This window comes from Triticum urartu, chromosome 4, assembly GCF_003073215.2.
Source record: "Triticum urartu cultivar G1812 chromosome 4, Tu2.1, whole genome shotgun sequence".
NCBI classification, from domain to species: domain Eukaryota; kingdom Viridiplantae; phylum Streptophyta; class Magnoliopsida; order Poales; family Poaceae; genus Triticum; species Triticum urartu.
In genome coordinates this window covers 61,497,770-61,508,474 of record NC_053025.1, presented here as the reverse complement: position 1 = coordinate 61,508,474, position 10,705 = coordinate 61,497,770, and the positions used below count along the sequence as shown (strand labels likewise).

Genomic DNA, 10,705 nt, shown 5'->3' with positions numbered 1-10,705 from the left:
TCAGGCGCCATCTGCAATATGATTTGTCATATTTGCACCCACACCGCACAATACTAATCTTTCGAAGTGTATCTTACCTGAGGGGGTCTCTTTGGGCTCCCCTGCTGCGGCTAGTGCGGCCTCTAGTTGGGCCTTGCACTTTTCCAGTTCCTGGGACAGTACGGTATTCTTCTCTGTAAGAAGCTGCATATCAAATGATCCTTAAATCAGTTGCTCTAACTGTTTTAAGTCTCGGGGGCTACTGGTATATATATTTGACCAAAATTTTCTTACCCGTATGTCTTTTACATACTGCTCCGTGGCTCTGGCTAAACCATTTTGAGCGGCACGGAGGTACGCATCTCCCGAATTAAAGGCATCTAAAGCCTCTTGGGAGAAACAAGCGTCGCGTAGAACAGTCCGGCGACGCCTGTGGTTCATGGCACTCTCCACTTCAGAATTTGTGGCAGATAGCCTGTCCGCATCCTCCGTCGGAGGAGCGTCCGGTGCGCGCCTTGTGCTCGCCTCTGCTTCCTGGCTAGACGTTGGAGCCTGGCTGGTCGAGGCACGATTGGCAACCTCTCCGGATGTAGTCCGGCGAGGTCTCTTCATTCCGAAGATAGCACGAACATTAATATGCCCTGACAGGATAACACCAGGGAAACAGAGGGTGCGCTATACCTTTGCGCCGGCATCTTAGTCCGGACTACATTCCTTTTTGCCCCACGGGGCCCTGCGGCCCCTCGTTGGCTAGCCGCCGCAGGTTCGGCCTCCTGCCTCGGAAATCTCCCCTGCAAAACACGGTTGTCGTCAGAAACACCAGAATACGTGAGAATGGAATCTTTCTCAAGGGAATGAGACTCCGGTTTCTGTCACCTGGGAGTCCGGGATTAACCCTGGGTAATCAGCCGTGATGGCTACCAAGGTATTGTCCTTGCTTAGCTGATGGAACACCCCGTCGATAAGCTCCACCAATATGTCCGGATCCTCTTCGGAGTCCGGATCGAGGGACCGTTCTGGGTCCTCGGGCTGTGGAGGGCGGCTGTTTATATCCTTTACCACCTGTCGCAGTTCCTGCATTGAAGTCGTTAGACTACATATCTAACCGTGGGAGTACAAAACAAATGGGCAAGCGCAATTATTCACTTACCCAACTTGGAGGATCGTACATAGTAAATCCAGCCTGCGGATTGACGCGGAGGAATTCCTCCTTTTCTCCCTTGTACAAAGAGGATAAGATCTTTACTAGGGCGGCAGCTGAGGCTGGCCCCTTACGACCGTAACGTGTGGCGTCATCCTCCCCGTTGAAATCCCACATGGGGTGGCCTCTATATTGAAGCGGCTGCACCCCCCGCATAATGCATGCGGCCATGACTCCAATCATGGTTAGTCCGGAATGAGCCAACAGTCTTATCCGGCCCATCAGGTAAAGGACGTCTCTGTCGCTTTCTCTCTGAGAGCTCCGCGAACGCCAGCTCAAGCGTTTCTTCAATGGAGCACTGTTGAACTCATGGAGACCGACCGGATAGGGTCCGGTAGCGGGACATCATCTATATAAAACCATTCCGAAGGCCAGTCCTCAGACGCCTTCTTTGGGGTTCCGGGTAGGTATCCGGCCCCGGCGATGCGCCATACTTCGGCTCCGCCCACTTGGTATATAGACCCCTTTTGAGAACGGGGCACCAGGCAGAATAACCTCTTCCACAGCGCGAAATGAGCCTCTACGCCTAAAAATAGCTCGCAAAGGGCGACGAAACCCGCAATATGCAATACGGAGGCGGGCGTGAGATTGTGCAGCTGGAGGCCATAGAACTCCAGAAGCCCGCGGAGAAATGGATGAATTGGAAATCCCAGTCCCCTTATTAGATAGGGGACGAGGCACACCCGCTCTCCTTTAGAAGGATTGGGGGTGCTCTCCGCTTGTTTTCCGCCATTATAGGTGGCGAGACCGGCTCGGACCGGGACCATGTATGCCGGAGGGAGAAATCCCTTGGCCTGAAGTGACGCGAACTTGCTATGGGGGATGGTGCAACTCTCCCAGTCCCCGGGTTTGGGACCGGAGGGGCGAGGGGAGGAGCTGCGACGGCTGGTCATGTTGGAATGGACCTTTGCTGGAAGCGCTCTGATGATAACTCGCGGAAAGGAGAAGATGTGGTTTGGACCTAAATGCCCACCCCGTTAAATAGGCGGCTCGTTTATACGGCTAGGGGCGTGGATGTAAACACGCCCTGGCTTTTCGCATTCATTTGACACATGGAAGATGGCCATTATTGGACGTGGAAGCCGAGGAACACTACATTACGAAAATCGGACATTATTCCTACAGGTACACAAGATTTGGAGAAGAACCCGCCTTGCAATGCCGAACAATCTGCGCGCCGGACTCGTCGTCATTGAAGCCTGGTTCGGGGGCTACTGAGGGAGTCCTGGATTAGGGGGTGTTCGGGTAGCCGGACTCCTGGACTATGAAGATACAAGATTGAAGACTCCGTCCCGTGTCCGGATGGGACTTTCCTTGGCGTGGAAGGCAAGCTTGGCGATGCGGATATTCAAGATCTCCTACCATTGTAACCGACTTTATGTAACGCTAACCCTATTCGATGTCTATATAAACCGGAGGGTTGTAGTCCGTAGGCAATCAACTCCATACACAACAATCATACCATAGGCTAGCTTCTAGGGTTTAGCCTCCTTGATCTCGTGGTAGATCTACTCTTGTACTACCCATATCATCAATATTAATCAAGCAGGAGTAGGGTATTACCTCCATCGAGAGGGCCCGAACCTGGGTAAAACAAAGTGTTCCCTGCCTCATGTTACCATCCGGCCTAGACGCACAGTTCGGGACCCCCTACCCGAGATCCGCCGGTTTTGACACCGACACAGCGCACTCGCTCAGTCCTAATGATGTCTTTAGCCCCTTCAGGAGTGACTTGTGCAAGCTTGGCTTTATAATAGTTGAAATCTTGCCTGTTGGAAGCCTTAGCAACTGGCCAGAATTTCTTTTGCCACTCATGATTTCTATGTTTCTTCCTCCAATTAGCATAAATGTGCCTAGCACACATCCTATGATCTGCAGCAGGAAGGTAATCATTCACTGCATTTATCAAGCCCTTCTGCTGATCAGAAATAATAACCCAGCCAGCTCCATTATTGTTTATTTCCAAGTCCTTAATGAGTATCCGAACAAACCACTTCCATGTGATATTAGTTTCATTCTCAACTACAGCCCAGGCTAGTGGATACATCTGATTATTTGCATCTCTACCTATGGCACACAATAGCTCACCCTTCACTGCACCTTTGAAGAAACAACCATCAAGGCCTATTACTTTTCTGCAACCAGCCTTGAATCCTTGCTTCGTTGCATTAAAGCACACATAGAAGCTCTAGAATACACTTTCCTCCATGTTGGTTGGATCTATGCAAACAGCAACTGTGCTTTCTGGGTTGCTCCTTAGCAGCTCAAGTTGGTAGTCAAACACTCTAGTATATTCATTGTTCATTCCACACAATAATTTGTCCATGACAATTCTTTTTGCATGCTTGCACTTTGAAGTGGAGACATCAGCAAACATATCTTGCAAAACAGTTGCTTTCATGCTCTCAATTTTCCACATAGGATTTCCCAATATGAAGTGCTCATAACTCTGTGCAATCACCTTTGCAGTAACCAACTTGTTGCATCTGTTATGTGCACATTGGTGATCATCATTATATGTTATGACTTGGAATCTTGAAGTCCTTGATCTCTTGGATGCATATATCAGCCATGGGCAGCCAGGCCATCCACACTTTTCCCTTACTCTGTCACACTCAGATTTCATGAACTTGATGCTCCTCTTTGTTACTAGTCCATATCTTCTCAAAGCTTTGCACAGCTGATTCTTGCTTCTAAAAACCATGGTCAAAGCAAAATGTGGTATTTCACTTTCAGGGTTGTATCTTGGGAATGTACTCTTCCTCTTTCTTATATGACCATCTGAATCTTCATCATACCTGTAGTCCTCATCAGATGAATCATAGTTCCAATCCATTTCTTCTCTTTCAATTTGCTCCTCCATGTTGGCAATCAATTCAATTGGCACTGTCCCTGTAGCATCCCTACCTATCTAGCTCTTGGAGTCCCTCATCCTTTTCTTAAATTTCCTAGCATGTCTCCTGAGCTCCACAACTTCTGAATCCTCCCCACTATCATCAGTATGTCCAATGTATTCAGTGTCACTGTCTGAGTCTGAATTTTGATTGCCACTGTCAACATTTGCAGCTATCACCATCTGGTTATTGACATGCCCTGAAGCCTGAGGTTCAGAAGCACGGGTTGATGCAGGTTGACTTGGATCCAAAACCTGAGAAAAAACTCCTTCCATGCCTGCCATTTCATCCACATCTACTTCTCTGGCATTGCTTCTTCTCTGCTTCAAGGGGCTGCAAATTCTTTGAGTGATCACACCAGTTTCATCAGGTATGAGCACATCAGTGTCAGACTTTGCAGGTTCAACACCAGTTACTGCATCTGGTTCATCAGCAGTTATAACTGCATCTGGTTCTTCAGCGGTTATAACTGCATCTACTTCATCATCATCACTCTGTTCCATGATTTCATCCTCAAAATCACTCCCACTGCTGTTGTCATTGCTATCTTCCTCTCCATGATACTCCACATACACATCAGCAACTCCTCCAACACAAATGTACTCAGCCATCTTCAGACACCAACTGTCATCATTAAGGAACACTAAGCCATTGATAAGCTCTTTTCCAGGAAGCAGAAAATAGAACTTCATCGATTCCATCAACTGAGGCCCCGTTCGGAAGTCATCTCGCTTCTAAAAAGAGCTGGCTCCAGCTTCTCATCTTGCCAGCCAGCTTCCGTGAGGAGCAGGAGGCGTTCGGCACACTGATTCAGCTCCCAGCCTGGCATAGGTGCGAGGCGCGGTGGCGGAGATTGGTGGCGGCGTGGAGGTGCGCCGGCGGAGACTGGCGGGGCGAGGCAGAGATGCGAGGCGCGGCGGCGGAGACTGGCGGCGGCGCGGGGGCGCGCCGGCCGGCCGCCGACAGGGTGGCGGCTGCTAGGGTTGGAGAGCAGAGGAGCGCTGCACGTGTTTCTGTACGAGCAGCTCTCGTCGGGCCAACAAGCTGGGCTTTGAGCCAGGAAAACGTTTCAGGGTGGCATTCCTACCGTAATTTGGAGGAACTCCACCTTCTGGTTTCTGTGAAGCTGGGCCGGCGCTGCTTCTCGTTTCCCATAAATTTGCACGCTGGATTCTTTATCTCCGCGGAGCTGGCTTCTCGGAGGATAACCGTTCGGGCTGGCTTCTCGGATGAGATTTTAAGAAGCTGGCTCTAGAGAGCTTCCGAACGGGACCTGAGTATGATCTTTTAAATAGCCTTTCACTTCCTACAGAGACAATTTATCCCTCTCAATCTCTGACATTGCTTGATCTCCTCCAACATAGTCCAAATTTGGACCAATGCGGATGAACTTCCCTCCAATACGAAACCGAACGTTCAAAATCTCACTTGAGTCCATGATTTCACTGAAAAAACATACACCGCGATCAAAATAAAGCATAACAACCTATTCCCTTCACAAAAAAAATCAATCTTTTTGCGTCACCCAAATCGTCCCCAAATCTGCCACTGAAACCCTAACCCTAATGCCGCAACTACTCCAACCTATGAATAACAAGGGAGGAGGGCATCCAGGACATTACCTTCTTCTTCGACGCGTCGTCGCGCCGTCACGATCGTCCCTGAGGTGGCGATCAACTGCCGGTCGCCATTGCCGTCGCCAGAGAAGGAAGAATTTAGGGGGACGCTGAGAGAACGAAGCGAAATGACGGGCCGAACTGGGCCGGCCCACTAATATCGCCTCAGCCGCGCGCCGAACGACCCATCCCGGCCATCCCATTGCCACGTCGGCAATCCCCGTTTGGGAAGCGACACTAAGGTTTGATTTGAACCGGGATTAATTAGTTCAGGGTCAGAACGACAGGGATTTCGACTTCAGGGTTTGATTCGCCGGACGTCTACGAATTCAAGGTTTAAAATGGACGTTTTCCTCTAGGGAGTGGCGTATGTGAGACTTGGTTAGGCCACTTCCATGAGTTTGTACTGAACTGGTTAGGCCACTTCCCTGAGTTTGTACTGAACTGGTTAGGCCACTTCCGTGAGTTTGTACTGAACTTTGTCATCATAAGGAATACTAGTCTGTTCCTTTCAAAAAAAAGGAAGATCCCCTAGTAAAAACCAGAGACAAATTACCCATGCCGCTGCATGTCAGGGTCATCGCGGCCCAGAACCATGCACCGACGTCCTATCCAGCGATGCCGTCGAGCATCGCCTGCCAAAGACCGCACCCTCTCTGTCACGAAAATGTTACGTGTGTTGGCCATGCCTGCACTTCACGGCAACTATCTGCAACTAAGCATGTACAACATGATATATGCGTGTCTCACCACGGACCACTTCATGTTTGTTTTAGAACTAGAGAGACGACTTGTTAGCTGACTCATGCAAAAAAATAACAGCGATCGAACATTTGTAAACCAAGTTGCACGTCCCAAAAAGCTTCATTGACTAACACCGATGCAACTAATTAACCCACACACGAACTGCACAATTACAGTTTACACTCAGTCTCTCAGTTGAAGAGGTTCAGCAGCGGGGGCGCCCCGGCCTCCGCCGCGTCGCCGCTGGCTTCCTCGCAGCACGTCGTGGTGGAGTACTCGTCCGACGCGCCGCCTCGCCTCCCGCCGGCCAGCGGCGACGACAAGGGCGTCAGGCAGAGGTCCAGCTCGCACGACTGCAGCACCGGCCCCGGCCCCGGCAGCTTCACCTGCTGCTGCCCTCCTACGGCGCCGCAGCCGGGGCTGTTCTTGCTCCGCTTCCTGGCGGGCGCGGACGTGGAGTTCTCCGGCGAGGAGTGGAGGGAGGAGGAGCTGCCGGTGTTGGTGCCGACGTTGCCGTAGAGGCCGGCCATGTCGCGCTCCGTGAAGGCGGCGGGCACGGCGGAGAGCGAGCGCAGGGAGTCGCCGCGCAGCACGGCCTCGGCGGCGGCCTGGCAGAGGTCCCAGTTGCTGGTCCACATGAGCCCGATGGCGCCGCTCACCGGGTTGATCGTCCGCCCACACGCCTCGTACAGAAGCGACCGGAACAAGGCTGCACCAAATGACACCACACGTTAATCACCCAATAACCCTAACATATAATTATGCCGGAATGGGGAGTATCATATATTAGTATCATGCATATGATACTAGTCTATAATACTACATTTTTAATACCAACATTTATTGTCATGCATGACACAAAATAGCACATCATTTAATATGATACGGTATCATGATAGGATACTCAAGGCTCTTTTTCTTCATTTAATTTTATGTCACTTCATCAAAATTGCTTAGTTGGCATGCATGATACTACTTATGATACTCTCATTACGGGTAGGCTAAGTATCATGGCTATTTATCAACCGAAGATTCTAGAAATCCTGAAATGTTGTCCGGACTATGCGAGTCTGTAGCATGGGTGGACGATTCAGCGCCGAAGGGGCAAAAGATATGAATTGACCTCTCGACAGAGGTCGGAGGGCAATCGCCATGATTAATTAGCATATCTCCCAGCACTCTTTAATTAAGGATTTCTGTGTTTGGCAAAGCGCAATTGGGAGCGTGGCTAAAAAGATTCTCTCCTTTAGCCAGTCTGACCCATGGGGGCGTCGGAAGGCCGCGTACCGTCCAAAAGAACGCTTAAAATAATCTACTATAACACTGCCTTCATAGATAGGTCATGTCTAAGCTATAGCCCGGCTGCGTGGGTAACATTGTTCACCGAGACGAAACCAAGGCGATGGGTTTTTAACTTTTCGTACAGGTGGCCGCGCGCTAGCTAGCTAGGTTGTACTGATCACCGAGGTAAAGTTAGCCATAGCTAGCGGAGGTAAGATAAGATAAGATTGTACTGTAGTGCACTAAACTAATCGCGACTGTGATCGACAACGCCGGCCGGCCCTCGCGTAGCCTGAAGAGCTGTTTTGCGTTCTCCGCGTTCTTGACAGCCCATCTGCCCTTCCAAATATCTGCCACTACTCTACTGGATGAAGAATTGCGTTAAAAGTAAGGTAGCGAGCGAGATGGTGGTAAGTACCTGGGCGGTGGTGGAGCGGGACGGCGGCGAGGGAGGCGACGAGGCCGGCGCGGCCGAAGAACTTGGCGACGAAGACGGTGGCGTTGGCCTGCGGCTGGGCGCCGTCGATCCACTCGATGCTGGGCCGCAGCACGCAGGCGTCGCTGCACCCCTTGCGCAGCACGCGGCACCCGTTGCAGCTCATCTCGACGGATCAACCAACGGCGCGGCACTCCGTCGATCGACGGATGGAGCCTGGACAGTCGATCACCGTATCGGCCGCCGTACGCCGGAGGTGCGCGGGCGGTGGTTGAGCTGGCGGAGTACGTGCTGCAGATCTTGCTGCTAAACTGGACGTCCGTCTGTCGGTGTCGATATGCGGCGGAGAGGAGGAGTGGTAGCCTGGTAGGGAGTAGCAGAGGAGAGCGGAGACTGCCGGGGCGCTTATATAGAGGAGGGGCGATGCTTCCTTCCTGCTTGGCCTGTGGAAATGGAAATATGTATGGATGCGCCCAAGTGGGAGGCTGGGGGCCGCGGGCTCGAGGAGGAGGAGAAATATTTGGTTGGTGCTGCGGGGTTCCAATGACATTGGGCGGTTGGCGCCCCCGTGTTGCCGCGATGGCCTCGGTCCGCACCAGTCTCTGCTTTCACGGGATCTTCTACGCGTGCTCACCGCTTGCTAGCTCTGTGCCCACATGCTCAAACGAGCTTTGCTACACGTAAGATGTTACAGGGACGAGGGGTTTACAGGGTGTTGTGGCGGTTTTTAATTGGTCATTAGTAGAGGCACGAGCCCACCCACCTCCATTGAAATCGGGGGGAGGGGGGGGGGGGTGTTTAGAAAGTTTGGAACGAGCCTGTAGAAACCTTTAACAGCCTGTACGACTAAACATTTTTGTGCTAAAACCGTAGCCCTTTGTCATCGAGTGCTAGGACGATGATCCACCCTACTTAACTGTGCTAAACGTGTATTTGTGCAACTTGATGCATATTAATTTGCTCAAAAAGATGTGGCTAAAACTTGGATTGGACTATCAAATTATTGTCTTTACTTTTTTTGAATAGTAATTATTGTATGTATTTCTGAGCCAAGGAAGCAGTTTGCCAATTTAACTAAATATCTTAAGTCCTCCATCTGGCTAAAGTTATACTCCCTCTGTCCGGATCCCATTTCTCGGACAAGTTTTTCCGGATGGAGGGAGTACTAAGTTAGCGGACAATTAATATGAATTGGAGGGAGTATAAGGTTTTTATGCATTAATCGATGTGCCGCTCATAGTTTCCCTACACAGCCCATCTAGGCATTGTTGTCTTGGATATTAAATAGTCTTGACACCCAGTTTTCTTTACTAGAGTATTTGTTAGTTGCAAAAGGTTGAAAAATAGACATGCACTCTCTAGTACGGTTGTAAAGACCTCCTGGAGTGGGGCTATCGACCAAGGCTCGAATCATGGCTCTAAAAAAAGTAGCCCTCGTTGTGTATATTGACGCCGCATAAGCGGTCGGATCCTTTTCTTGACCTTACATTGCAATGCCATAGGGTTGTCTCTATGTTAGGGTCGAGTAAAAATTTTTTTGAAAGGCTACAGACTTTTGTAGAAATTTAAAGAAATTTGTTGAAATAACCTTGGTTGTTTGGATGGGCCAGGTATGGACGGCCGAGCATCCTCGAATATGCCGGAGTTGCCATGTTTACCTATGATGCAAGCAGTGAGGATAACGGGTAAGGATCCTCTGTTGTAGCGCACCGTTTATGTGGACCGAGCCCCACATGTCATTCACACTACAACATTGTACAATACTACAAATGATCTCAATCCGAGAATAACAAGCCCCTCCGCATGCATGCATGCATGCAAGGGCTTATCATTTCTCGAGTTTTCCCTTGGCACCTGTGCCGTGTGCTCACTCTCAATTCGGCTTGAACAATTAACGCCGAGATACGATATGGTTTCATTTCATCCACGTAAAACCGCATTGCACGCTTCGTCCTAAGTCCTAACCGAAACACGCATGCGTGGCTGGGTCAGCGGAGGCAGCAGAGGATCCCGGCAGGCGGCAGCAGTGGAGTTCTAAGCCGGACGTCTGATTAATTTAAGCCAGGGAAGGAGGCCTGTGGATAGGAACAAAGCGAGGAGGCAAAGCACAAAAGAGAGTTCGGAGCGACGAAAGCTACGGCCCGGTGCGGGGCCCCGGGAGCGAGCGAGGGGCGGGCGGGTGGCCGTGGTGGAGTTGGAATGGAGTCGGCTTGGCCCTGCCCTTTGGGCGGCGCCAAGGGCCGAGGCCGCCGCTCCTCCAACATCCCCGGCAAAACCAACCCCGGCTCCATCCATCAAAGCCTGGCCCTTCGACCCCGACTCGATTCACCCGTACATTCCCATTCCCTCCCCGCTCCGGGATCGTGGCTCCTCTCTCTCTCACACCCGCGCGTGTATCTGGCATTCTGGCCTGGGTGCAACTAGCTGGTTTTTATATGCACCAGCTTTTCCTTTCGGCTGCCCATTTTCTTCTACGACGGTACGAGTGGTGGGCCATTCTCCGAAGCCTTTAGTTTGGAGTAGTGGCGGGGTGTGTGTGCTGTGGTTCGTTCCT

The 10,705-nt window shown here is 51.0% G+C and overlaps 1 protein-coding gene across 1 annotated transcript; it reads right to left on the bottom strand.

The window, feature by feature from the left end:
* Positions 1–6,506: 6,506 nt before the first annotated feature.
* Positions 6,507–8,552, bottom strand: LOC125550668 (LOB domain-containing protein 39-like). Its single transcript, XM_048713714.1, has 2 exons — positions 8,134–8,552; positions 6,507–7,143 (listed from the first exon to the last, which is right to left on the bottom strand). The coding sequence occupies exons 1-2, from the start codon at positions 8,315–8,317 to the stop codon at positions 6,626–6,628; spliced, it is 702 nt and encodes a 233-aa protein (XP_048569671.1). The 5' UTR covers positions 8,318–8,552; the 3' UTR covers positions 6,507–6,625.
* Positions 8,553–10,705: the final 2,153 nt, after the last annotated feature.

Bases quoted from the DNA above. Each gene is read 5' to 3' on its own strand.
- LOC125550668 (XM_048713714.1), bottom strand. From the start codon at position 8,317: ATGAGCTGCAACGGGTGCCGCGTGCTGCGCAAGGGGTGCAGCGACGCC. The intron at 7,144-8,133 runs GTACTTACCACC...CATTTGGTGCAG, and splicing joins CCCGCTCCACCACCGCCCAG to CCTTGTTCCGGTCGCTTCTG.